At 55.2% G+C, this 25,067-nt stretch overlaps 11 protein-coding genes across 11 annotated transcripts in view; 5 read left to right on the top strand and 6 right to left on the bottom strand.

Annotated features, from left to right (window-relative positions):
• Nucleotides 1-161: 161 nt before the first annotated feature.
• Nucleotides 162-1,051, bottom strand: M421DRAFT_424259 (uncharacterized protein). Its single transcript, XM_033593700.1, has one exon. The coding sequence runs from the start codon at nt 684-686 to the stop codon at nt 279-281; it is 408 nt and encodes a 135-aa protein (XP_033445292.1). The 5' UTR covers nt 687-1,051; the 3' UTR covers nt 162-278.
• A 3,211-nt stretch (nt 1,052-4,262) lies between these two features.
• On the top strand, nt 4,263-5,425 carry M421DRAFT_424262 (NAD(P)-binding protein). The gene is made up of 2 exons (XM_033593701.1): nt 4,263-4,780; nt 4,831-5,425. Exons 1-2 carry the CDS (start codon nt 4,337-4,339, stop codon nt 5,296-5,298), a joined length of 912 nt encoding a protein of 303 aa, XP_033445293.1. The 5' UTR covers nt 4,263-4,336; the 3' UTR covers nt 5,299-5,425.
• A 1,000-nt stretch (nt 5,426-6,425) lies between these two features.
• M421DRAFT_71096 (uncharacterized protein) lies at nt 6,426-7,172 on the top strand (the record flags this gene model as incomplete). Its single annotated transcript, XM_033596763.1, has 2 exons — nt 6,426-6,705; nt 6,778-7,172. 2 exons carry the CDS (start codon nt 6,426-6,428, stop codon nt 7,170-7,172), a joined length of 675 nt encoding a protein of 224 aa, XP_033445294.1.
• A 1,045-nt stretch (nt 7,173-8,217) lies between these two features.
• M421DRAFT_95012 (alpha/beta-hydrolase) lies at nt 8,218-10,033 on the bottom strand (the record flags this gene model as incomplete). Its single annotated transcript, XM_033598258.1, has 4 exons — nt 8,218-9,216; nt 9,269-9,546; nt 9,598-9,721; nt 9,770-10,033. 4 exons carry the CDS (start codon nt 10,031-10,033, stop codon nt 8,218-8,220), a joined length of 1,665 nt encoding a protein of 554 aa, XP_033445295.1.
• Nucleotides 10,034-10,569: 536 nt separating this feature from the next.
• On the bottom strand, nt 10,570-12,063 carry M421DRAFT_70931 (putative AP-1 adaptor complex subunit MU; the record flags this gene model as incomplete). Its single annotated transcript, XM_033596750.1, has 4 exons — nt 10,570-10,650; nt 10,700-11,071; nt 11,121-11,969; nt 12,025-12,063. The coding sequence occupies 4 exons, from the start codon at nt 12,061-12,063 to the stop codon at nt 10,570-10,572; spliced, it is 1,341 nt and encodes a 446-aa protein (XP_033445296.1).
• A 1,107-nt stretch (nt 12,064-13,170) lies between these two features.
• M421DRAFT_267581 (general substrate transporter) lies at nt 13,171-15,743 on the top strand. The gene is made up of 9 exons (XM_033588756.1): nt 13,171-13,381; nt 13,433-13,463; nt 13,511-13,748; nt 13,798-13,838; nt 13,885-14,002; nt 14,055-14,401; nt 14,451-14,791; nt 14,845-14,915; nt 14,964-15,743. Exons 1-9 carry the CDS (start codon nt 13,292-13,294, stop codon nt 15,376-15,378), a joined length of 1,692 nt encoding a protein of 563 aa, XP_033445297.1. The 5' UTR covers nt 13,171-13,291; the 3' UTR covers nt 15,379-15,743.
• A 1-nt stretch (nt 15,744) lies between these two features.
• Nucleotides 15,745-17,631, bottom strand: M421DRAFT_70948 (uracil permease; the record flags this gene model as incomplete). Its single annotated transcript, XM_033596752.1, has 5 exons — nt 15,745-16,608; nt 16,682-17,250; nt 17,307-17,347; nt 17,402-17,491; nt 17,552-17,631. 5 exons carry the CDS (start codon nt 17,629-17,631, stop codon nt 15,745-15,747), a joined length of 1,644 nt encoding a protein of 547 aa, XP_033445298.1.
• An 896-nt stretch (nt 17,632-18,527) lies between these two features.
• M421DRAFT_71067 (uncharacterized protein) lies at nt 18,528-20,313 on the bottom strand (the record flags this gene model as incomplete). Its single annotated transcript, XM_033596761.1, has 3 exons — nt 18,528-19,295; nt 19,342-20,027; nt 20,082-20,313. 3 exons carry the CDS (start codon nt 20,311-20,313, stop codon nt 18,528-18,530), a joined length of 1,686 nt encoding a protein of 561 aa, XP_033445299.1.
• Nucleotides 20,314-20,655: 342 nt separating this feature from the next.
• Nucleotides 20,656-21,490, top strand: M421DRAFT_71128 (uncharacterized protein; the record flags this gene model as incomplete). The annotated part of the gene is made up of 2 exons (XM_033596764.1): nt 20,656-20,882; nt 20,935-21,490. 2 exons carry the CDS (start codon nt 20,656-20,658, stop codon nt 21,488-21,490), a joined length of 783 nt encoding a protein of 260 aa, XP_033445300.1.
• Nucleotides 21,491-21,911: 421 nt separating this feature from the next.
• On the bottom strand, nt 21,912-22,478 carry M421DRAFT_8307 (uncharacterized protein; the record flags this gene model as incomplete). The annotated part of the gene is made up of 3 exons (XM_033597543.1): nt 21,912-22,329; nt 22,396-22,409; nt 22,470-22,478. 3 exons carry the CDS (start codon nt 22,476-22,478, stop codon nt 21,912-21,914), a joined length of 441 nt encoding a protein of 146 aa, XP_033445301.1.
• A 1,240-nt stretch (nt 22,479-23,718) lies between these two features.
• The window catches only part of M421DRAFT_267667 (uncharacterized protein), a 1,660-nt gene continuing 311 nt past the window's right edge, over nt 23,719-25,067 (top strand). The window contains exons 1-4 of the mRNA XM_033588757.1: nt 23,719-23,981; nt 24,033-24,554; nt 24,620-24,754; nt 24,812-25,067. The exon at nt 24,812-25,067 is cut by the window's right edge and continues 3 nt beyond it. Of these exons, the coding sequence (XP_033445302.1) occupies nt 23,870-23,981; nt 24,033-24,554; nt 24,620-24,754; nt 24,812-25,067 (1,025 nt within the window). The 5' untranslated portion in view covers nt 23,719-23,869. The remainder of the gene's footprint in view (nt 23,982-24,032; nt 24,555-24,619; nt 24,755-24,811) is intronic.

Below are 25,067 nucleotides of genomic sequence, written 5' to 3' on the forward strand. Positions count from 1 at the left end.
GCTCGACGTCGACATTGTTGGTTGTGAGATCGGCTACCTGATGCCACTCCCGCGGGGAGAGCTGGAGTTGCCGAGGTGTGGAGAGCTTCGAGGTGCAACGCTGACTTCCATTTCATCCCCGCACGAACATCAGCCTTATTCGAATTGATCATGATCAACACCGTGGACACGACCCGAGCATGAGAAGATGGTCCATATACGAGGGTTCAAAGGAGGATTGACTCCATCGTGGCTTTTTTTAGACTACCTTGTCATCGACCAACCACGAGCCAGCGCGGTCAAAGATTGATTGAAATATTGTAAGCGTCTGTAAACCCAGCATCAGAAGCCTCGCCTTCAATGATGGAGTCCGCACGATCTGAGCGATACAGCGCCCACACTCGATACACCGACCACATCATCTGGATCAACACGTCATTTTTCAGCCCAGGCTCAAACGCAAGAATCTGCATGAGCGCAAGACCGCGATACTTATCAAAGCCCGGCTGGTCTTGCGTCCGTGCATTGAGAGGCAGCGTCAATAGGACGACCTCCATCTTCATCTGCATCTGCATGGCGTCGCGAAACTTGATCCAATCGGCGCTGTACTTTTTGTGCCACTCGTGGCCTTGACGGCGCATCAGCCAGTCATGGTTGGGAATCTGTATGGAGATCTCGGCGGTTTCGAAATGGACTTGGATACACATTATTGTTACGAGCCAGCCGTCTTCGGCACGCTCTGCGTGGATGTGAAAAGGTTCTTCGTTAAGCAGTGAGCGGATGGAAAGGTACTCACAAGTCAGCATAAGGATGTGCTCCTAGCTCTTGATTGGCTGCTTCTCTTGTGCGGCTGGAATGGCGAGTTGGTCGGTTGCATTGTCGACGTCCTCTCAGAGAAGAAGAGAGTGTGACAGGAACCTTGCTCGTTGTTCATGGTTAGCATAAGCTTCCCGCCGTGCTAGATATATGAGAAGCGCTCCCGGCCTGGCTCTTCGAAAGGAGGAATATATGGGGCCATGTCAAATCTTCCACCGAGAGGAATTCGGAATGCCGCAGGGTAAAGAGCGTGGCCGATGACAATGGCGAAGTCTTCGAAGCACATGGCTACCACAGCGTGGTGGTCAACATTTGATATTGCATGCTGCGCAGATGTCGTCAGCTGTACGTTGTCGGTAAAGCAACGTATTACCAAGTCTGAATGGCTAGCCAGTTCGCTCTGGAGTCGAGTGTAGATGCGCGAAGATGCGCCGAGACAGCTTCCAAAAGGATTGGTCAATGACCAAAAGTGGCGACCCCTCCCGCCTACACCACACTGGTCATTGAGATCAGCTTCGTCGATGACGTTCCAAGAGTGCCATGTGGACCATTGGTACTCTTGAGCATACCTGAGGACTACGTAGTTGGCGATCTGGAAGAGACGAGCCTGTATGTCAGGCGATGGAGACGGAGAAACGGTCATTACTGAGACATGTGGCAAATTCGGCTGTAAGGTATGTTGAAAGTCGTTGTAGTTGGTTGAAGCTAGTTTGATGTGTCTGAGTATGCATGCATGAAGTTGTGAATGATATATCTTACAAACTTACACTAACTTATGAAATATCCCAAGGTCGAAATGTGTAAACAGTGTTTACCAATGTGCAACGACCGTCGTGCGAGCACTTCGCATTGCCAATAGGCTGACACTGTGGGCTCACATGATGCTTCATCGAACTCCGAAGTACGAACGTATTCACCCTGAGCACGGACACTATAGCCTCCATGACACAATTGTAGCGTACTTCTTGCGCGATGGTCTAAAACGTCTTCTCGCAGGGTCCGTTAATAATTGTCGTCTGTGAGTAGACGATACCTCATCACATCTTCTTTCGCAAGTCCAAGCATCACAAAAGCTCGTTGCAAATTAACGGTATGTACAGCCCCTATGACACCGCCTGCGCAACAGTGAAAAATGCGCAGCCAGCTCTAATGGTGCTCGATGGCTTCCCTCTCCGCAGCGCTGAATCGCAACCGCCCAATAGGTGAACTCGATAGCGCTCGAACAAAACGTAAGAGGCTGATGAGATAGGCGGATGAACTGTCTGATGGTGCGTTGGAGAAGCGAAGGGTCTGTTGCAGCGAGAATTTTATTAAGATGCATGCGTTAGTCAGCCGGGCTAAGCAATCGATAAGGAAGGAGCGAGGGCTCGGACCAAATGTCAAGGCAGGCGCGTGAAGCCGATGAGGATGCGAAATCCATCATTTTGCACTTTCAGAATGCCTCGGAAGGTGGCCTGAACCATGGTCTACTCGTTACACTTCCTGCCGCTTTGATTGCATTGGCACAAGAGCCATGCACGCTTACAATACCGCGGCTCTAATGGACTCCACTGTCCATACACGCGCAACGTCGGCACTCAGGTGCTGAGCATTGCTGCTTCGATATATCTTCTCCGTTGTTTAGTTATTGCGCTGTATGGTAGCTGTGCTGCACGCGGTACCTCAATGGCTCAATCCCTGCCTTGTGTTGCAGTCAGCCTCGTCCAGCCCCGCCCGTGCTGAGATCTCCTCGACCATGGAGCATGTCGAAAGCTCATAGCATTGGTGTTGCTCTTCATGGACTCGGGGCGCGATAGTCTATATTTGATGCACTTCAAATCAGAGCTAAGGCAGAGCCAAGTGCAGCATCATCATGTTTTACCGTGGACCAATCATTGAAACCTAGCTTCAGCTTTATGAACTTCAAGTATGTAGACGATCTCAAAGATATGGAAACGGGACTTCGCATACGCCGACGTGCCATTGACAGAAGTTGGTAAGGCGCGACACAAACCGAAGAGCAAGCGTGGACGGAACGAGGTCGTCACCTTCAAACTACCGGTACGCGAAAGCAGCCTAGCATAGATCGCTGGGGCAGTGGACAAATCGACCCTTTCGGAGGTGACGACTGGTCCCATGCAGTCTGGAATTCCTAATAGTACACATGCGAGCCTATGAGGGGATCCTGGTTTCCAACCGGGCTTGACGGCCCAGCAGCTTTCCACAACACTTTAGCTAATACTCAGAACTTCCTTTCCTGGGAAAAGAAAAGTTTCTTTCCTTCCATTGACAACGACCAGGGCTTAACGCACCACCAGAAAGCGCTTAATATAGTGAGGAACCCGCTGAGTAACTCGACCAAGCCTACAGCGCTTCCAACGGGGCGTACTACTGACAGTAACCGTAGTGGTAGCGTAGTACGGCTTACATAAGCAGTCACTAAGTAACGTGTTCTATCAGTAAGCTGCGCATATCAGTATCCTGCGCACCCCACCAAAACGCGCTTTACTTGCCGTGCAACTGCTCTACAACCACATGGTCAAATTAAGTGAGGTTTTGAAGCAAGATAGATTAGATAGCTCTACATTGAGTCCTATTGTGACCTTGCACGTGGCATTTGCTACACGTTGGTGGTGCTCGCTGACGTCGTGGGGCAGCGTCAACCTGAGCGTCCTCTTCAACCACATTATTAGCTAGAACTCGCAGTCACAAATGGCAGTCGGATGGAGCCGACGATGTATAGAAATCCTTACTGATGGGTGACGATCGCGAGAATGTACTTGAGCAGGCATATCGACTTGGCACACTGCTCTTTCTAGCTCCTTATCGGCGAGCCTTGGGGCATACTCCGGTCTGGACAGCAGTCGTCTTTAGAAATCTCTGACTCGTTCTCTTGCAATATAAGACAATGTGGCATGAGCTCAACCCTCTTCTTTTCCGGCCACTTAATTTCGCAGCGGTCGAGACGAGCGATCTTGGCTGAGCGCAGACAGTTTATATTCTTGCCGGAAATGGTCATGAGCAGCATGCAGCTTCATAGCTAGGCGAGCTGATGGAGGTTGTCAAAGGCGCGTTGTGGGTAGACGATGTCTCCGCCGGCAGTGATGCGTGATTAGGGATGGGGCCATGCAGATTTTCGGACGAAAGTTCCCTGTATCAGTTTTGGAGTAAGCACCATATACTCTATTCGGAGGTATTACAGGAGCATACCAGAGATTCAAGCTGTTTTTGGAATGTCTCATATCCCTGCAAATGCATTAGCCTCGTGCTTGCTTACTGTTCAGCTCCACCAACTCGACTCTGCACCAAGCTGTACCTAGATTTAAGGTGACTAAAGGCTTGGGAGAAGCTTCTCAACGCATTGGGAAGGATACTACAACGTATTACCAAGCAGTAAGGATGCTTACCCACCCCTCGCTCATTACTGCCCCCGACGACTGAGATCGAGGATAAATACAGTAAGCACGGCTGCTCCTCTCATACATCATCCAGCTCACCAGAACCTACCCAAAGTATCATTCATCTGCTATACACTTAGAAAAATAAGTCATCGCGAACAGTGATGGAGAACCTTCCGGTCGATTATTTTGTCACGAGCATGCAATTTACCGCAAGGACTCATCGAGATGTTTACGCTGCAATCGATCCCAACCAGGCTGCGCTGTCTCAGAAGGGCAAGGTGATAGTGGTTACTGGTGCCAGTCAGGGCCTCGGTGCTCGAGGTTTCGTACCCTCATTCGCAGCCGCTGGCCCCAAGGCGATTGTTCTTGTCGCTCGCAGAGCCGACAAACTCCAGGAGGTAGCCGATACCATCGCAAATTCACACCCAACAGTTGAGACGCTTGTGGTGCCTACAGATATTAGAGATCCAGCTGCAGTTCAGGCTCTATTCGAGAAGGTGAAGCAGAAGTACGGACACGCTGACGTGCTCGTCAACAACGCGGCCGTCTTCAAGGAAGTGAAGCCTGCCAGGGATGCTGACCGTCATATATGGTGGGAAGAGATGGTATGCTCGCCCTAAGTCCTTCCTGTCGACCATTTACTTACTTCAGCCAGACGATCAACATTCACGGCACGTTCCTTGTCACGCAGCAGTTCCTGAAGCAGCTTCCTTCTCCAGACACAGCAGCTAGGATAATCACCCTTACAACGGGCGCAGCCTACCTAGTCTTTCCTGGATCGAGCGCGTATGGCATATCGAAGCTTGCAGTCCTCGAGCTCATGGCATATGTCGCAGTCGAGAACCCGAATGTGGTTGCGATAGCGCTGCACCCAGGCATTGTGGACACCGAGATGACGAAAGAAATGTTCAAGAGGTTTGCCCTCGATACGCCGGACCTTGTCGGTGGCATCGGCGTCTGGCTTGCTGGTTGGGAAGGTCTGGACCGAAGCTTCCTGAGCGGCAGATTCGTGGCCTCTAACTGGGATGTCGAGGACTTGGTGGGCAGGAAGGACGAGATCGTAGAGAAGGAGCTACTGAAAATAACCCTAAATGCAAAGTTGGGACCCGAGCAATTTAAGTAGCCCAGAAGATGATTGTAGCCTGCGAATGCAAGTTGCCAAGCACGGCGTTACCACTGTTGTGCACTCTCTACGGACCACATCCGTTTGACATACGCTATGCCTCTGCTGAAGCAAAGCAAGATGCAAGCTCAGGATCCACAGATAGAGCTTTACGGATCAAAACCTTGCTACTTCAGGCCCAAAGACTTGAACGTCACGATCCAGAATTCGCTCCATCACGGTGTGTGCTAGCGACGACAACTCACCAGCTGAATATTGAACGTCGAGACATGCACACACTCCGGCTGACGACGCGACGCTCGCGAATGTTCACCTCCTCTTGTGGTGAGATGGGCAGGTGTAAAAGTGAGAGTAAGATGCCGGCGCCGAAGCCCCGTTTCACCGACCGATCAACAACTTGTCCTTCCGCTTCGAGTATCAATACGACCTCACAGCCAGTAGCCATCTCTTCTACAGGCCAGAGCATCCTCGAATTTTTAGATCTTCGATTGTAGCTGCAGTTTGAAAAGCTTCTTCGGAGTATTTGCACGACAGAATGACGCACACAGCACAGATGACAGAACTGACAGACGCAGGCGCGGTGCTTCCCTGAAGATCATCCTCCGCGTTTCTCCCCCACCCCGTTCTCCGAACTCCACATCTACCACACAACGAGCAATGGCTGGAAATAAATGGGCTACTGCACCCAATCAGACCACATACATGTCTCGCAATTGTCTCACAGCTTCTTGCCCTTGCCGCGCCAGCATCTGCTCCGACACCCCAGACTCGTTAATTTGCCTACGCTACCCATAAGGCTGAAGGCCCTGCAGCTTCATAGTAAGCGACTGCCTGGCTTTGAAACGCGTCAGCTGGCGCACGTCACTCCCTCGCTGTGAGAAGGTCGATGAGATGAGCCTCGCGGGACCCCTCCGGACTCTATGACGGCCTCCAAGTCAGCGAGGGGCGCCCAATGATATTGTGGGCCGCGTATGCGACGCTGCTGTATTTGAAGGCGTGTTTGTCGCGTAGCGAACTGCTTCTTATTCATTGTACAGCCATATGAGCTTCCTCCTCGCATCATCATATATTCACTGTCGCCAGACTGGACTATTAGATCAACCTCATTACGATCAAGAACAAACAACATGAAGCTTAGCTTCGCCGCACTTGCAGCGCTCGCTGTACCAGCATTTTCACAGTCCACGATAGCCGGACCCGTCACACCTGTGGTAACACCTCCATGGGCGACTTCAGATCTCCCTAGATGGTCGTCGTTCTACAACTCGCTCGTTTCCGCCGGCAAGATTCCCTCAACCTTGACAGCCGCACCTTGGCCCACTGGTGGATACGGACCTGGATCAGGACCATGGGGTCCGGGAAAACACGATGACGATGATGATAATGACGGTCCTGGAGGTCGCGGCGGTCCCGGACGTTGGGGAGGTACGTTTTCATCGTTCGATCGGATCGAAGGACGTGCATACTAACATCAGACAGGACCTGACGGACCCGGCCCATGGGGAACAGGCAGCTACGGCCCCTGGAGCGATTGGGCGACCAAGTCTGACTGGCGTTCAGGTCCCTGGACAGGATGGTGGGGCGGCAGTGCATGCCCGCCTTCAGACTGGCCAGGTTGGACTGCTGGACCATGGAGCACTGCGGCACCGTGGACGACATGGTCAGGATGTACAGCTAGCACAACCTCAACGAGCGTGGGAACTGCTACTGTGAACGGAACGACTACACCAACTACGGCGTACGGCCTTCAGGTTGCAGCTGCTAGTGGTACAGGCGCTGCTACCACAGGGAGTACTGGTGGGGCTGATGTGAAGACCGCGAGTTTGGGGCTCGCTATTGGTGCTGCTGTGCTTGGATTAGCTGTCGTTCTCTGAACCGATGACTGAAGTCCAGATAAAGCATTGGAGGAGACAGGTTGTAATGATTCCGGTTCCAAATTATTGCGTGGCGTTGGGGACGCATGGATATTGCCAAACAGCTACACTCGTTGACATGAAATAGATTTATTTTTCATGAATTACCAAGCCTTCACCAAATCGACTGGCATGGAGGTCTCCAGAGATCGTTTGACCGCCTTTTACAGTCCAGTGACAGTTCTATAAAATCCGGAAGGCAGGGGACATGCCCTGAACAGTACTGTGCAGGCACTCACACAGTCAAACCTCCTTACCCTGGAGGTATTCGTGGTACTATGACCCTGAAATTCGTGAACCATACATCTACATCCTCACATTACGAACATTGGCCATAAAAGACCAAATCATGAAAAGGCTAGATAGCGTACCAAGGTAGATGAAGTGGGGATTCGTCAAATTTTTGCTGCAGCAATCTACATATTTTGTGCAACCCTCTTGCAACGTCCTCCGTCAAACAACGAAGACACTTCTACAATACAACTCCAATACACACCAAGTTCAAAGAATACCCTACTCCAGACCCACAATGCAGTTCACCACTCTCATCGCCCTGGCCTTGGCCTTGACTGCAACAGCCATGCCTGTCCAACCCGTAGTCACGGATAACAAGTAAGCCGTTCCCCCTTCAACGATCATCAACATTTACACTAACATCAACCTAAGCCACAACGCCACTGCCTCCCATATAGGAAATATCACCATCAAGACGTTGCATTCCAGGCACTGGTGGAACGCCGTAGGCGGCTGCAGCGACGATTGGTACAAGGGCAACAAGTGCTGGGACCAGTGCCAGGACGAGATGCGCGTGCAATGTCCGACCTGGAAGCATATGCATGTTCAGTTTCTTCCGTACTGTGGTGATAACAGAAAGATTTGCGAGTGTGTGTGCAAGTTTTAGCGGGGGAAATTCGAGGGTGCGAGGGGAGGGGAGGAAGAGAGGGGACACAGGAGATGAATACAGGGTACTATTGTGAAGTCGATTCGGAAATTTGTTTCTTCTGCTTTACCTACGATATACCGCCAATGCGTTCTGGTTGATAAAGTCAATTCCCTCTTTTCTCCAAGTGTCCGCTTCCACCCTGCTGGTGGTATTGACCTCGAACACAAAGTCCTCCGGCGTTTCCAGACTGTACTTTGGCCATACCGGCACACTTGCGTTGCCCTTCCTCCAACTATTCGGATCGGTATCATGCACAAAGCTAACCCAAGTCCTACTAATGAATTCGGCGAGATCGATGTATCGTTGGGGCTTCCCTTCGAAGGGCTTAATATCCGGTCTAAAACCGACGCCATCGATGTTGTCGAATACGAAGCCGATCTCTTTGAAATGACTAACAGCCATCTCCGTCGCGAATCCCGCTTGGTCGGCGTTGAACCGGTACGCATATGCTGTAACATTGTGCTGTGCCCAGCTCACAGTCGTCTGTCGCCGCGGCGCAATGAATAGCTGGTCACCTACATACGTCGCCACGCGGCGGAACTGCTCTCCGAAGCTCGTAGCAGGACGCTGGTCACCGAGTGCTTGTATGACGTTCGTGGTCAGATCATCTGGATACGCCTGAAGTATAATGTTCTGCAGAGCAACTGGAAGACCAGTGGCCGCAAGCGCGGCTTGAAACTCAGCTGTTGTGTTTATTCCCGTGGGCGCAAAGGATGCGCCTTCATCGCTATTAGCACCGACGATGATCGGGACTTTTACGAACTCGCCGCGGGAGAGTTGTACAGAGCCGTAGTCTTGGATGAAGTCGCCATCTGTGACGGGGACGAAGCCACCGGTATTGGCGAGTGTGCCGTTCATTGTTGCGTTGAGGTTTGCGAAGGGGGTTTGGCGGAGGCATTGGATCTTGTCGGACGCTGAAGAACAGCCGACCTTGGACACCACCGTGTTGAAGGCGGCTTGTGAGGCATTGGAGCCGCCCTGGGCGCTGTAGAAAATCGGATTACCAGACTGCAGGATGGCGGAGCGGAAGAGGCTGTCGTCACGTCCACGGTAGGCTGTGAGCTGCACTAAGTTAGTCCGGGGTTGCCGCAGAGGTTGGAGTCTTAAGACATACGTGAAACCCAATGGAAGCCGCACCAGCTGATTCTCCGAAGATTGTGACTTTCTTAGGATCACCACCGAACGCCTTGATATTCTCTTGCACCCAGTGCAGCGCCAACCTTTGATCTTTCAAACCGATGTTGAGCAGGCCTTCGCTAGCAAGTTCATTCGAGCTAGTAAAGCCCCAAACACTCAGACGGTAGTTGATCGACACGCCAATCATTGGCTTGCCAATCTTGACAGACTGTTCGACAATGAAGGATAGGTTGTAGCGTTGATCTGCTCCACCGCCTGCAATAAGAGGTCAGTCTTTGAGTTATTGAAGGGCTTTTGATTTCGTACCATTGGTGAATGTGCCGCCATGTATCCAGAAGGCTACCGGCAGCTCCTTGTTCTCGTAACCAGATGGTCGAACGACATTCAGATACAAGCAATCTTCTGAGGCTTTGTAGAAGGTTTGATCAAGCTGGATTCGTCAGTACGGAAGGACCTCTTGCCGGATACTTAGACTTACCCCGTAACCAACGCAGTGAGTAGCGTATTGCTTTGCATCCCGTGTGCCTTGCCACGTTGTGTTCAGTGACCGAGCTTGCCTAAAGCGGAGGTCACCAAGCGGTGGCTGAGCAAAAGGTACTCCTAGGAAGAAATCCTGGTCGTAGGACGTCGAGTGAACACCCGCAATAGTGCCATTCTTGACGCGAACAGTAGGCGAAGCATATTTAGAAGGTGCTGCGAGCGCAGTCGCCGATAGCGCCAGCAATGCTGTGAACGAGAGCATGATCAAGTCGCTTACACCGGGTCAGCTGTAGTATTGACAACGAGTAGCGATTTTGTAGGCACTGCCGGTCGTACTTATGTTCGTGTTGTTGCTCCTCATCTCGGCAGCCAGTAACCGCCGATGACGCCATTCGGCTCAGTGCTCGTTAAGGCAAGTTAAACAGGGGGGCATACCGCTTACAGCAGAATGTGCGAACGCCAAGCTGCATCTAGCATCATGCGTTCAAGGCGAATGTCGTGAAAGCTGAGGCGGCATTAATACGACTCTGTCCGGACCGCGAGCGGAGATTGAAGTTCGTTGTCCCCCTTTACATCCGAGAGACAATGCTTTCATCGTGTCGCTCACTCTGTAGCACTCCATGGAATCTCAGAAACTGTTCCCTCTACAAGCAGGTAATTCCAGCTAGCTGCGCAGTGCCCTGTCACTTCCTGGAAAAAAGGGCCTCACTATCGCCCGTTAGTGAAAACGTATGTTTGTTTATTGCGCGTGCTTCATCGGTTCATTCAGTGTGTCTATCGTCAATCGTACTTCTTGTCTCAAGCTACGTCCGGTAATCGTACAGCGATATCGCCAGACTGTGTGATATATCGCACCCAGGGCAAAGATGGATATTGCAGCTGCAATCTTATCAGTCGAAGTTGAACAGGATTTCGCACTAGAACTTACCTTGGGCTCGATGATCTTCAAATACCGGACCTGAATACCACTTGTTGTGAAGTACGGGATCTCGAATTTGACGTTGATCGGCCTCTTTGCCTTTCCACCACCAACACCACCCATGCTTCCACCAAAGCCACCCATCATACCGCCGCCCTTCTCATCGTCGCCGCGCACAGATGGCAAGCCAAGCTCAGCGCGCATCAGGAACTCTTTGCTTCCACCGAACTGCTTGATCTTCCACACAATCGAGGACGTCTCCGGCGCGTAGTGTACAGTGCCGATGTTTGTGCGGAATCGGGGCGTATCTGCGTCTTCGGGTACGGGAATCGAGATCTGAACGTTGTTTGCTGTACTTCGTCGCTTGAACTGTGCTTTCGCCTGTGATGGATTAACTTCGCGCGTCGACGACTGACTCTGCTGCACGCACCTTCAACATATATTCTATCCTGCTGCCAGAGTGACTTTCGACTATGCACTCGACCCAGATCAATGGCTTGACCTGTGTATTGAGACGGTAGCTCATGAGCTCGAACTCGCCATCTGGTGGGATAAAACTGATCGTTCTGTCGTTCTCGAATCTGGACAAGCGCACGCACTGGTGGAACTTGACGTCTTCCATCTCGACCGCCTTCCCTCTGGTTGCCCTTCCTGTTGTCTCAAACATGACCTTGTCGTTCAGACCCAGTCGCAGCTCAGGCATGCCAGAAAGGTAGCACTTCATCTTGATAGCACCCAGAATCTCGGAGCGCAGCACGTTTCCGTTGGCAGACACAAGGAGATTGAGCGACTCAACAACATCCAGGAACACCTCGTTCTTGCGGTAACGAATGCCTTCACTTCGCCAACTGACGGCATTGGTGACTGCGATAGGCGGCCGCGCTTGTACTTCAAGCTTGTGCGACTCTTGTGTGATGTACTCCTGTAAGATCTTTGTTTCGGTTGTCTGCGGGTATCCAAAGTCCATCATCTCGTCCAGCAGCTCGTAGATGACGACGAAGTTGTCTCGTATACTCTCCTCCTCCAATTCTTTGAAGTACTCTGTGAAGACCTCGACGATCTTGTGGAGGAAGAGGAGGATCTCGGCGGCATTGGTGTTGCGCTTGGTGAGGGCGAGGAGGTACAGATTGTTATGGCGGATGTAGAGGTAGTTGATGCCTTCATTTGAGAAGCACGGTGGCACGGCGGAGCTTTCGTCTTCGGCTTCGCTGAGCAGAACAGGGAACTTCTCGACCGCTGACATGGGAATGTCACCGCGGTAGTTGCGCGCCAGCAGGGTCTATACGTGCCTGTCAGCAGGCAGCTCCTCCACAACGGGTACCCCACGAGCGTACCTTGCCCTTCAGGTCAAGAAAGAACACCGCTGACGCCATCTTGGGAAGTCTATGTCGCTATATTACGGGTCGCTGATTCGAGTCGCTCAACAGGTCATTATGCGTATACGGGAAGAAGAGGCGGACGTTGTGGGCGATGTGTTGTTGGTGCTGCACCCTGACTGCAGCACCCTGAATTCATTGAACTGCTGGCCTTCGGGAGCCCGCACTCGCGCTTGCCTGACTAAGCCTGCACGGTCCGCGAAACAACACCCGCTCCTTCGTGAGAGGAAACAAACACCACCCCCCATTGACGAGTAGACTGCTCTCCTCGTCAAACCAAAACAGACGCATTGCAATTCATTACCGATTTCCAACCGAGATTTACAGTTTCGGTTCGACAAAATGACGTCACTGACGACCATTGCACTCCTTCAGCCTCGGGTACTTCCTACCTTGACCAACGCAGAAGCTTGTAGCCTCATCTTTACTGGTACAGATCTTCGTGTCATCCGCCTTCAGCACAGACAATTATCCTCGCAATGCATTTAGTTGTGGAGAGACATGCGCGATTGGTTGACCTGCAGCCCTGTGAAGCTTGCTTGTCCGCCGGCCGTCTCGCTAGCTCTGGCAGTGCTTGTCTCGACTTCGGTGAAATGCACGATTTCGCCAACTTCTTGACCCGCAGGTTATCCAGATCTACGAGACATGCGCTGAATGGGCGATTGGCAAAATATGGCGGTCCGAATAAGAAGAACCGTCCAAGCCGTTGCGACGAAGATGTTCGACACACAGACTGCGTGGGTCCAAACTCACCTCAGCTCGCACGACCCTTACATCATCGTCACTGCAGCAAGGCCCTCTCGCGCAGCGGCTCGCCTCGACAACGAGACGCAGCAGAATTTGAGGAGTATCAACGACAGCGTTCTAGATCGTTCGAGATTCTCTCCAAAGGGTGGAGACGACATGTGCGTGAAGCAAATCACACGGCTGTCTGCTGTCTGATTTCCCCAGATCTTGGGATCGCCGTTGCCGATCCGGCCTAAAGCGCGGGGAAGTCAACAAGACTGACGAGCCGCTGCATTCAAGATCATTGAATACGACCAATTGCGCCGAGCGCGTCATGCAGAATTTCGTCATGACGGGAGGGCATCAGAATGCCAGTTGAGGCTCGCGTGCTTTGTTGAAATAGCTGAGGACCTACAGGGAGCCTCGCAAAAGTGTAGACAATCTGACTTTCCAACTGCACTAATTTGATATCTACACACACGCTGAAGACGTCGACATTATGTTTGGTATAGGCTCTGAAAGGCCATACTTTGGCCTGACAGGGACATGGCTCACTGTGTGGGTCACCGTAGCCTGTGCTACTGACATGGTGAGCCCCCACGACATCGATCTTAAGATGATGTAACTAACATGCAAGCAGACACTCTTCGGCTACGACCAAGGTGTTTTCGGTATGGACACTGATCTTCTGGATACAGACATGACTGAGCATTCGCAGGTGGTGTTGTCGTAACCCCAGACTTTCTCGACCAGCTCAATCTGAATAACAACCCATCGCTCATCAGCACCGTCACAGCTATCTACGACATTGGATGTTTCTTCGGTGCGATCTCAGTCTGCGCTATCGGCGACCCACTCGGGCGAAAGAAATGCGTGCTTCTAGGCACGACTATCATGAGCATAGGCGCTATCATCCAGATTGCCTCATTCAATGTACCCGAGATGATAGTTGGGAGGCCAGTATCCCCCGATAGCTTGAATCACCTCAATGGCTGACCGTTGCAGAATCATCGCAGGCATAGGTAACGGTATCAATACTTCGACGGGTATGACACAGCTCTGTATCAAGGCGACCTGGACTGACGACTTCAGCACCTGTCTGGCAAGGCGAGACATCCAAAGCCAGCTGGCGCGGCAAACTGATCGTCATCGAGATGATCATGAACATTGCCGGATTCTCCTTGTCTAACTGGGTCACATATGGATTCTCGTACGCTCCAATAATATACACCTGGGCTGAAGTGCTCACTGACATCTCCCAGGTTTGTGGGTGGAAGCGCTTCCTGGCGCGTTCCTCTAGCCTTTCAATTCCTGTTCATCTTCGTTCTCTTCTCGACTGTTCCGTGGCTGCCAGAGTCGCCAAGATGGCTCATGGCCAAGGGCCGTGTGGAAGAAGCCGAGCGGATCCTTGCTGACCTTGAGGCCACCAAGGTCGATGATCCATTCATCATCACCCAGTCAAAAGACATCCAATGGGCTGTGCAGTACGAGAAAGATCATGCCGTGCGCTGGCGCGATCTGCTACGGGGCCGCGCCGGAGACCAAGGCGGCACGCACACGATCAGACGAGTCGTTCTCGGCATGGGCACCCAGGCCATGCAACAGCTGTGTGAGTTTCACGCCAGGTATTGATTGAAATCTTGCTAACAGCACACCAGCGGGCATCAATGTCACATCTTACTACCTACCAACCGTCCTGATCGAATCCGTCGGCCTGACCAACAACCTCGCCCGTCTGCTAGCAGCCTGCAACTCCGTCTCCTACCTCCTCTTCTCTCTCATCGGGATCCCGAACGTCGAACGCTGGGGCCGGCGCAAAATGATGATGTACGCCGCTGCGGGTCAGTTCCTCTGCTACTGCATAATCACGCTGTGCATCCGGTACAACGAAGACGAGCGACTGTCTCGCACAACGCAGGAGTCCTGGGCAAAAGGCTCCATTGCATTTTTCTTCCTGTACTACGTCTTCTTCGGCATCGGCTGGCAGGGCGTGCCATGGGTATGCTTTGCTTTACTGCTGATCCCGCGGATACGATTGCTAACTGCGTCCAGCTCTACCCCACAGAGATAAACTCCATGGCGATGCGCACCAAAGGCGCCGCCCTGGGCACCGCAACAAACTGGTACCTTTACCCCCTCCCCAAATTCGTGAAATCAGCTAACAGCGCCAGGATCTTCAACTTTATGGTCGTCGAGATTACGCCCCCGGGCATCCGCAGTCTACAATGGCGTTTCTACATAATATGGTGCGTCTTCAACTTCTCATTCATACCCATCGGTAAGTCACCCACCCCCCCTTTCTATCACTCCAGCCCCATCTTGACGCGCAAAGTGTATTTCTTCTACCCCGAGACCGCGGGACGGACGCTCGAAGACCTGGATCGGTATTTCGCGGGTGACGCGCCGCTGCTTGTGTTCAGGGACAAGGAGGTCGTTGCGTCGAAGCGGCCGGAGCGGTTTGTGCAGAGTGAGAAGGATGAGATGAGGCGGCATAGCAGTGTGGTTGTGGGGGACGTCAGGGCGGCGAATATGGCGGTGCGGCGCAAGGGGAGCTCTGAGTGCGTCGAGTTCCGTGATGATGTGTAGACGCGCCAGGGCATTCTGGCGGGGGCTGTGGGCCTGCCATGGTTGTGATTGTCTCGCGTGGTTGGGTAGAGAAAAAGGTGATGTTGAGAGCGCGCGGTTTGGATGTGGTGGTAGGTTGCCATGTGTAACAATATTGGACACATTGAGTTTTGACTGTGGGGAGTAGGTGCTGAGTGGTGGATCGTGGGTCGACAAAGTATCGCACAGATGGTGCCATACTGCGGGAAGGATTCTGGCTCGAGATCTGCTTCAACGGCTTGAGTTTCGACGTTTCCGAGACCACAACAGTGTGCACGCATGAGCGAACACGCTTCTCCCGCCAGAAGCAAGTCGTAGCTCAAACTTGTTCAAACTTTGGCCACAAGTCTACAAGATCTTAGTCAACCGCGCCTTCCAGCCCGCCTTCTCGCCCGCACCACCCTCCTCTCCGCTGCCACTCCCACCAAACGAGGCACCTTCGTCCATAACACCGTGCTGGTCATAGATCTCATCCGGCAACACAGCCTTGTCGATGAACGTCTCCCGCGGCGGGGCGACAAACACACTGAGCACAACATAGACCAGACTCGTCGCCGCGAACCCCAGGAACCAGCCAAAGTGATACGGCCTCTCGCCCACGCCGACCTCGATGCCGGGATTGATGCTGTGCATGAGGCCCGGAAGGTTAGGAATGACGCCGACGAGGAACGCAACGATGGCGCGCCAGTTGCAGCCGTACGTGTAGCGGTAGATGCCATGTGGCTGGTACAGCGCCAGCGTGTCGTACTTCCTGGCATGTACGAGCCAGAAGTCCCAGACCATGATGGCCGCGATGGGGCCCAGGAATATCGCATACGCGACCATGAAGTTCAGGAACGAGCCTGCGCTCGCGAGGATCTTCCAGGGCACCAGCGCCCATGCGAGGACGGCGCAGAGCAGCTGTCCGCGCCGGATGTTGACGAAGCGCGGGAACAGCGCGGTTAGATCGTTGGCGGCAGACAGTGAGTTGGCAGAGATGTTGACGCCGAGGGCGGCGAGCGCGAAGCTGGAGGCCCCGAAGAAGCGGCATGCGCGGTTGTCCCAGTGCGAGATGAGCGCGATCGGATCCCAGTTCAGCTCGCCGTATTTGACGGCGCCGGCTGAAGAGGCGGCGATGCCGATGAAGGCGATGAAGGTGAAGACTAGCGGAAGGAAGGGGACGTAGATGATCTGCCATTTTACACTGACGCGGGAGTAGCGTGAGAAGTCGGCCTAGAGGCAGTTAGTCCCATCAACTCGAGTGAGAGAAGCAGAGCGAGTGGCTCTGGAGATGGTCACAACGCACCTGATTCACGGATAGCGTGGCATAATTGCCGATGACGCTCGTCAGGCTCGATAGGAAACCCCATGAGTATGCCGACCCGGAGAGCGTGGCCTTCTGATTCCACATGTCCCCCCCGTCTGTCGACACAAACGCCCAGATCAAGATGGCAATCCAGGCGGCCGGCACAATGATACTCTTAGCCATGAACAGCCACCTCAGGTTGTTCGGATGCATGCACAGGAACGGCACAGAGAAGAGCCAAAACAAGAAAAAGCTAATCATCGTGTTCGTCTCAATGCCCTGGGACTCGGGAATGCCGTTCCTCAGCGTCAAGAAACTCGGCCAGATGGCGGCAATCATGCACTTGACGGCATTGGCGCCGTTCATGGTCTGGATGGCGAACCAGAAGACGGCGAGAATGGCGCGCGAGACAATGGCGATGTAGGACCCCCAGAAGCCCCATGAGGCGCGCGCGAGCACGGGGAAGGGCGCGTGGTGGATGACGCCGATTGCGCCGTTGAGCGCGATCACGAAGGAGATGATGAAGAAGGCGAGGGCGACTATGCCGACGGACTCGCGCCAGGTGAGGCCTGGAGAACCGAGGTCGTCAGCGTACTGAGGGTGTTTGGAATTCTGGTGGTAGTACCGATTGCGATGATGCTCGAGGCGAATTGCCATGTCGCAGCGCTTCCGTCTAGTCAGCGCTTGATCGCAGTGCCAATCTCACTGCTAGATCCATACTTGAAAGCGTCCGAGATCCAGTAGGCGAGGAAGCTCGTAACTCCCCACTTGCGATTGTGCCTTGGCACTGGATCAAGATCTTTGTTGGTCCTGTGAGGTAGTAGTCAGCGTCTTGAAGAATTGCCATGAGGACTTGATTTTAGTTGTTACCATCGCGCGTTGCCCTCGGCAAAGGTCGACTGAGGCTGTTCGACCTCGAGCGAGAAGTGGGGTCGCTCAACGCCCAGCATGATGGCTATGAGCTGGATGGCAGACGCGAATGCAGTACGATTCCGCGCGAGGGGAGCCTCGCATCTTTATTGAGGTGCAGCCAGCCCCGGCAGGAATCGTGGTTACCTGCAGCTATCAGTCCCAAGATAAGCCAGACGCTAGACTGCATGCATGTCCTCGTTGTGGGTGGTTAGACGAGCGCGTCGGTCCTTGGAATTGCGTTTCGACCACTCAGGTGTCGAGCGCAGAGAGTTCACGGCCAGGCCGGCAGTCTAGAGGCTGGCTGGAAATATATGCCACTCGTGCGCAGATAAGAAACCTGCATCGTAGCAGCCGTGTCAACGTCCAAGTCAATTTCAACCGCGCATTCACGCAATTACCCAACAAGGTGGGAGTTAAGCTTGTGCAGGGGCAGCTGCTGGGCCTGAACAGGTAATCGAGCAAGTCAATCCGAGGTCGCTGGGCCCTGCTTGATTGATTGTTGACAATTGTGCCTGTATGGAGAAAAGTAGTCGTCCTGCCAGTTTGTCGCGTGCTGTCGGTTGGCCTTTCCCACTTGGACAGGTTCCCCGCGTCGATACCGTTGGCCCCACTTTCACGGACAGACTGGACCGGAACAAGATTCGAATGTGAGCGTATAAAAGTTAGTTCACGAGATGCGTATAAGAGTTAGTCCACGAGATGCGTTTAAGAGTTAGTCCACGAGATGCGTTTAAAAGTTAGTCCACGAGATGCGTATAAGAGTTAGTCCGCGAGATGCGTTTAAAAGTTAGTCCACGAGATGCGTACAAAAGTTAATCCACAAGATGCGTTTAAGAAACAGTTTACATGCTACTCGCAAACGACTTGTCCAGACATGGGCCGAGGTACAGCAGACGTGCTGCAAAATAGTCAACATACTACTCGCAAACCACGTCTAGACATAAGCCAGGGTATGGTCCTCGCGGAATGTCGCGTTGAAGCCAAGAGAAGCCTCCCCACCAGCCACAGATGACCCAGTGACGACGAGCTCGCCAACAGACTCGTCCTCGGTCGTCTTGAGAGTAGGCGTGTCCTTGAGCTTGAGCTCCAGACTACTGAGCGGGACGCCAAAGTGGCTGTGCTTGTTGGACGATGCGTCGAGCCTGTAGTCGTACATGTTCGTCTGCGCAACGGCACCTGCAACCTTGGCGGCGGTCAAGGCATAGACGACGCGCGCCTGCGTGTAGACTCGAAGGTCTGACAGATCCCTGGAGCTGAGCGGAGGCGCATTCAAGCCTGCGCGTTCCGAAGTAAAGACCAGACGGAGTCTGCCAGGGGTGGTGCCAATGGACGCTCTTGCGGGCGTCAGGAGGCTGCTGGTGGGCAGGCGGCCACAAGACAAAACGCGAGATTCGAGACGGTGGGCGAGCTGCTTCAGGGCGCCGACGGCCGACGCAGCGGTGGTGCTGTGGACCTTTGCCGCCGTCTCGGCGGAGACGACTATGATTGTGGGCGCCAGGGAGCGGGTGGCCAGTGTCAGGTCGACACCGGGGCCGGCGACCGAGTTGATGATGACGGTGGAGTGGGAGAAGAGAGCGGCGAGGGTAAGACAGAGGCAGTACGAGTCGGTGAAGGCATCAGCGGGGAGGAACGTGTCCGACGGCGACAAGCGCTGCACCGTGGGCAGAGAGGTGATGAGCGAGCCGACGGCAGCGGCAATGTTCTGTCCGAGTCAGCGTGCGTGGCGCGCAGGCATGGCAGCTGCTTACCTGCTGGGTGAACTCGACCATCTCGGCCGGCTTGCCAACAGCCTCCTGCCAGAGAAAGACAACGCCCGGAGCCTTGGCGCCGTCCGAGGGCAGCACGGCGTCGGAGTGGCGCGAGTCTTGCACGAGCTCGTGCCAGACGGAAACGTCGAGCTTGCCGCCGATGCCCTCGGGAACGTCGCTCCAGCCCATGTGCCTGCTGGTCTTCTCCACCGTCCACACGACGTGGCGCAGGCTGGGCACGCTGCGGGTGACATCGGCCAGCGGGACCGAGCCAGCCTGTGCGACGAGCGAGTCGGCCCGCGCAGCGTGGAGCAGCTCGGTGAGCGTAGCGTGCGGCTGGTTGTAGGGAATGAGGATCGGGGTGAAGCCGTAGAAGGCGCCGGCGAACAGCACGGCGAGGAACTCGAGGCTGTTGGGCAGGTAGACGGCGACTCGCTTCGCGGCGTGGTCCTGCAGATGCTTGCCGACAATGGCCATTTCCTTGGAAACGCCGGAAATGTCGTGTTCCGACAGCTGCTCCGTGCCTTGGACCGTCATGAGGGTCGCCGTGCCGCGCGAGCTGGCCTTCTTCTCCAGCGGTATCTCGCCCGTGACGCGGCGCCAGATGTCGCGGAGATCGCCGTCCTTGCCGGCCGAGTACATGGGCGCGCCCGCGGGCTTGACGGCGAGTCCCGTTCGCAGCGGGTCTGGGGCTGGTCAGCGGAGTGTGCGGGAGCGTGGACGTGTTCAGGCAGACGCACAGCCGTGGGGGGTCTCGGGAGAGCGGAAGACTGCAGACTCGCGCGGCTGGCGCACGTACGAGGCCTGCGCCTGGCGGGCCAGCAGCAGCGGGTGCGTGTCTGCATCAGCGTCGCTGGCGACCACCCAGCCGACGAAGCCGAGGATGCCGACGACGAGGACGGTCGAGTAGGCGTTCCAGCCGTGGAACAGGCCGGAGAGGGCGCCGTCCAGCTGCTCCAGGAGACCGGCCATGTCGGAGCGGCGGGTGCAGTCGTGGAGGCGGGGGCAGTCGTGGAGGCGGGGGCAGTCGTCGAGGCGGGGGCAGTCGTGGAGGCGGGAGCAGTGAGTGCGGAGAGAAGCTGGACGCTGGAAGCTGGAAGCTGGAGGCAGGAAGCGGGAAGCTGGAAGCGGGAAGCTGGCAGCGGGAAGCTGGCACGCTGGCTGACAGCTGCGGACCCCGCGGGTAGACTGCCGGTAGTTCCACCCGGCGCGCTACCTAGTCAACGGCAGAGCGAAAGCTCCGACGGACGCGGGTTGTTTTGCCAACCGTCGCCGCGACACCCACCGCGACCGTCGCCGCCAATGGCCCTCTCCATGGCCGCGCCCGCGACGCCACAGGCGCAAACACAGCCGGCGCCGCAGCTGCACACGCCCGGCGGCACCTGGAAGCACCCCAAGTTTGACGACATCACGCGCCGCCAGCACGCAACCACCTTTGACGAGACCAATGTGCGCATCGTCGTCGCCAACGGCGCGCTCCTGGCGGCCTCGTTCTGCGCCGACGCCGTCGCCGCGAGGGTCAAGCTGCTGGAATACGCTGCGTACGTGAACCCCCGAGTCTGCCGGAGACGGCCCCAGAGCTGACGCACACAGCGCCCCCGTCAGCGCGCTCATCCGCCACACGCCCTACAGCGCCTGGGGCATCCTCGCCGTGCGCCTCTTCTTCGTCGCCAGCATGCTCAACGCCCTGCTGCCCCTCGCGCGCCGCTACTACCCCGACGACATGGCCGACATTGCCCTCACGCCCTCGCAGCGCACCTCGATGGGCCTGAAGCCCAGCGCCGCGGCGTCGACCTACGCCTCGCCCGCGTCGGCCTGCGTCACGCCCCCGCGCTACACGCGCTCGACCCCGCGCACCAGCGCCAGCCACCAGGGCGACCGCCCGCTGCAGCGGTCGGGGAGTCCCGCCGCGAGTTTGAACCGGAGTGCGAGCGGCACGGGCTACTCGCCTGGCCTGAGCAGCAGCGCGGACCGGCGCTCGAGCTACGGCGGCGGCAGCCCTTTTGAGAGCAGCCTGTTCAGGGAGAGCGGGAGCAGCACGGGCCCGGGGACGCCGACGCCGGCGACGGGCAGGGCGAGCGTGGGGCTGAATAACAAGTGGCTGTACGAGAAGCGGAGGGACAGCCCGCGGAGCGGCATGTTTGCCTGAGGACAGCACACCTTGTACACGACGCCTGGCCGTCACGGCCCTGTTACTTTTCCGTCGAGCAACCAAGTCAAGCCCTGCAGTTTGCAACTTTGTGTTGGCGATGGGAACATGCTCCATCCCCAGAGCTTCTTGTTGCCGGAGCAGTGTTTGTTAGGCCAATCTAGTATGCAGCCCGCCTCTTGCAATGCTCGTCAGTGCTCGTCAATGCTCGTCAATGCTTGTCAACACAGCTTGATATACAACCTGCCTCTTGTGGAGCAATGCTCGTCAATGCTTGTCAACACAGCTTGATATACAAACCCCTCTTCCAGTTCAAAACTGGTTAATCCAATCTAATGTACAAAAACCCCCTCCAGTCTAATACTGGTTAACCCAGTCTGATCTACAAAACCCCTCTTCTCCCAACGCCACCCACCCCCGCTCACGAAAAGCGATCGCCCTTCCTGCTCCTGTACACACCGCTCGCCTCGTACTTGCTCTTCTCCCTCCCCTCCATCTCAGCCGCATGCCGCGTCGCCGCCGGATCGCGACTGGCCTGCAAGCTCGGATTCCCACTGTCCTCGTGCGCCCTGTCCTCGCGCCTGATCTCGCCGGCGAGCGCACCCTTGTCCGCCGCCCGCGGCGCCGCCGTGTCCGCGCTGACCACTGCGTTGGGGCTGACCGTCGGGTTCGACGACGCCATACCCTCGCCGTGCAGCCCGTGCGCTTGCTCGAGCGAATACTGTCGCTGCCGCTTGGCCCGGTCCATCTCCGCTTTCTGCGCCCGGTCGGCGTTGATCGACTTCTTCGCAAAGTAGTACGCGCCTCCGCCCGCGGCGATGAGCGTCGCCCACCCGTAGCTTTGGCGTGTTAGTTGCCCTGTGCGGACCTGCCGGCCTGTGCCGACCTGCCGACCTGTGACGTACTAGACTGATTTGACCTGGAGCTGTTGGCTGGCTGACTGTGAGGCAAGGGGGGGGGGGGGGGGGGCAGCGCTTACTGTGTTCATGATTGCGGATGTGTGGATGTCTGCAACGGAGGGCTGGGAGTTGACGGCTGAGGTGGCCGCTGTGAGGGTCTGAAATGTTTTCTGGTCATGATGAAAGTGGTCTGATGCGTAGGGCTGAGGGACGCTCTGATTGGCGTGGCCGTCGTGGAGCTCCGCATGCTCAACGGTCAGCCATCATCCAGGACAGACTGGAACTTGCGCTTTTTGTGTCCCACTCGACCATAATATGTCGACTTCTACCTCTGCTGCAGACTCTGTCTTCTCGTGCAGTGTCCTTGGGGCCTCTCGACTATGCGCCGACAAAGTGAAAACTGAAAAGCCGTGAGCATCGGCTTACGTCATTAAAGCTTCTCGAGCGCGAACAGCCACGCACCCTCCATCAAGAGCAGGCAGCGCATGGTACCCGGGCAAGGTACTGACAGCCTAGTGTGCACGTCAGGAGAAACCCAATGCTCGAAAACAAGCAGGTCGCACGGCAATAAGCCTTCAAGCATCCCCTGTAGCTGTCGCGCGGCAGCAGTTGCTATTCAGCGAGCGCCTCCAAACAACCGTCTTGCCGCAAAAGGCAACCGGCCGCCTGATATCACCGTTCGCATTGTCGAGCACATCTCGCAACTTCCTTTCGAGAGGCGCTGACACAGAAGCTCCACTGGCATGTCTCGGATACGACCCGCTTTTAACGGCGCCTGCGTCTCAGACACCATCTTCCTGAGGCTAATCCAACCTCATCGCTTCATCACTTGCAGTGTGTTTGATCGCTCTGGATTGCCAAGAGCTCGGTACATGCCCGGACAGGCGATACATCGGGACCAAGCTGTCGTGTTTCGACGTGGCGTGTTACCGCTCGCTTCGAAACTTGACACAAAATCTCCAAACCCAAAGTGCCTCAGCGCTGAGCAAACAGCAAGCAGGACTTCTTGGCAACAGCCTCCTGCTCGCTGCGTAGTGGTGTGTCTAGCTCTGCACGAGCTCTCAAAGTTTGAGGCTGGTGGGTGCGCCTCATCACGGCCGCTACGCGCAACCACACTGGTGAGTATATCCCGCAGAGGACCGTGTAGTGGGCACCTGTTGCATGCAACATTCACCTAGATGAGACCCTCTTGCAGGGGTTCAAGGCATCCTTAGGTTGCCGACATGGCCATCCTCCACTCCACCATGATCGTATTTTGTCTCGTGGGAGTGGGCACCGCATGAGCCTTGAGCAGATTTGCTCTTTTCCGCAGCGTTGGGCCTCGCCTCTACGTTGCGAGTATATAGATCCACTAGATACCTGCTATGAGCTCCATCACTGATCAACAGTTCTCCGCACTCGGTCGTTCTCTTCCGTTCTTTCACTGCTTAATCTTCTGTTCGACGCGCTGGTCGCCCTCTCTATTCTTACTTCAACCACAATGTATTACTCAGCTTCTTCCATCGCGCTCGTCGCCTTCGCCGCCAGTGTCCAGGCCCATGGAGTCATCCTCGCCGCTGTCGGAGACAAAGGCCAGAGTCAGGGTTTCCTGGGTAAGTGTCTTGCAATACTCGACGACGGACCGCCCACTAATACAGCTGCAGTTGACCAAAACCTTGCTCGTAACTGCACAACCATCTCGCCGTGCCAGCAAGACTCGACCATCATCCGCGACTCTGAGATCACGCAGAACATTGTGAACTCTTGCGGACGTACAGAGATCAGCGGCAACATCGATGTCGGCGAGCAGACAGAGAACGAGCTGGCTGCCGGCCGGGTGACTCAGGTCTCGGGAGGCACTGTGATGACTGTCACCATCCACCAGGTCAATGCTGATGGTGCTGGACCTTACGAGTGCGATCTTGACCAGACCAGCAACGCTGCCACAAAGTTTGTAAAGCTAAAGGTCGCCAACAACGTCCCTGGTGCCAACGGACTTTCGCAAGCCAAGGAGCAGGATTTCACCATCAACGTCGCCATGCCTGATAACTTCAACTGTATCGGCGCCTCGACTGGTAACATTTGCACCGTCCGCTGCCGCAACACCGCTGTAGCTGGTCCCTTTGGTGGCTGCTTCGCTGTTCAGCAGACCGATGGCCAAGGCCGTACCGACCCTACTGCTGCTGGTAAGTCCTTTCTTTCCTCTCTTCAGCACAATCAGCCCAAGTACATAGACTTATCTTCCCGGTAGGTGTCGACACCGCCCAAACACTGCAGGGCATCTCCAACCAGATCCTGCAGAACCAGCAAGATCTCCCCGTTGCCATTGCAGCAAACCAGGCAGCTGGCCTTGCAGGTGGCAACGAAGGTGCAAGCGCCATCTCTGGTGCGTTCAACTGTCTCGCTTCGTCAGACGACTGAGCTGTAGCTGACTTCATCTTAGCTCTTATCTCTGCCACAGCTGCTCCTGCAGTCGGCGCTACTCAGACCGCCACAGTAGGCAATGGCCAGAATCAGAACCAGAACCAGAACCAGAACCAGAACCAGAACCAGAACCAGAACCAGAACGCTGGAGGCAACGCCAACAACCAGAATGGCGCAGCTGGAAACCGGAACCAGGGTAATGGTAACCAGAACGCAGCAAACGGCAACCAGAACGCAGCAAACGGCAACCAGAACGCAGCAAACGGCAACCAGAA

This window comes from Didymella exigua, assembly GCF_010094145.1.
Source record: "Didymella exigua CBS 183.55 unplaced genomic scaffold M421scaffold_33, whole genome shotgun sequence".
Lineage (NCBI taxonomy): Eukaryota > Fungi > Ascomycota > Dothideomycetes > Pleosporales > Didymellaceae > Didymella > Didymella exigua.

What these genes read in the sequence shown, in the direction of transcription:
- M421DRAFT_424262 (XM_033593701.1), top strand. Translation starts at nt 4,337, where the DNA reads ATGGAGAACCTTCCGGTCGATTATTTTGTCACGAGCATGCAATTTACC. An exon ending in ATATATGGTGGGAAGAGATG is followed by an intron (nt 4,781 to 4,830) that starts GTATGCTCGCCC and finishes TACTTCAGCCAG; the next exon opens with ACGATCAACATTCACGGCAC.
- M421DRAFT_267581 (XM_033588756.1), top strand. Translation starts at nt 13,292, where the DNA reads ATGTTTGGTATAGGCTCTGAAAGGCCATACTTTGGCCTGACAGGGACA. An exon ending in CTACGACCAAGGTGTTTTCG is followed by an intron (nt 13,464 to 13,510) that starts GTATGGACACTG and finishes GAGCATTCGCAG; the next exon opens with GTGGTGTTGTCGTAACCCCA. An exon ending in TGGGTCACATATGGATTCTC is followed by an intron (nt 14,003 to 14,054) that starts GTACGCTCCAAT and finishes GACATCTCCCAG; the next exon opens with GTTTGTGGGTGGAAGCGCTT.
- M421DRAFT_424259 (XM_033593700.1), bottom strand. Translation starts at nt 686, where the DNA reads ATGTGTATCCAAGTCCATTTCGAAACCGCCGAGATCTCCATACAGATT.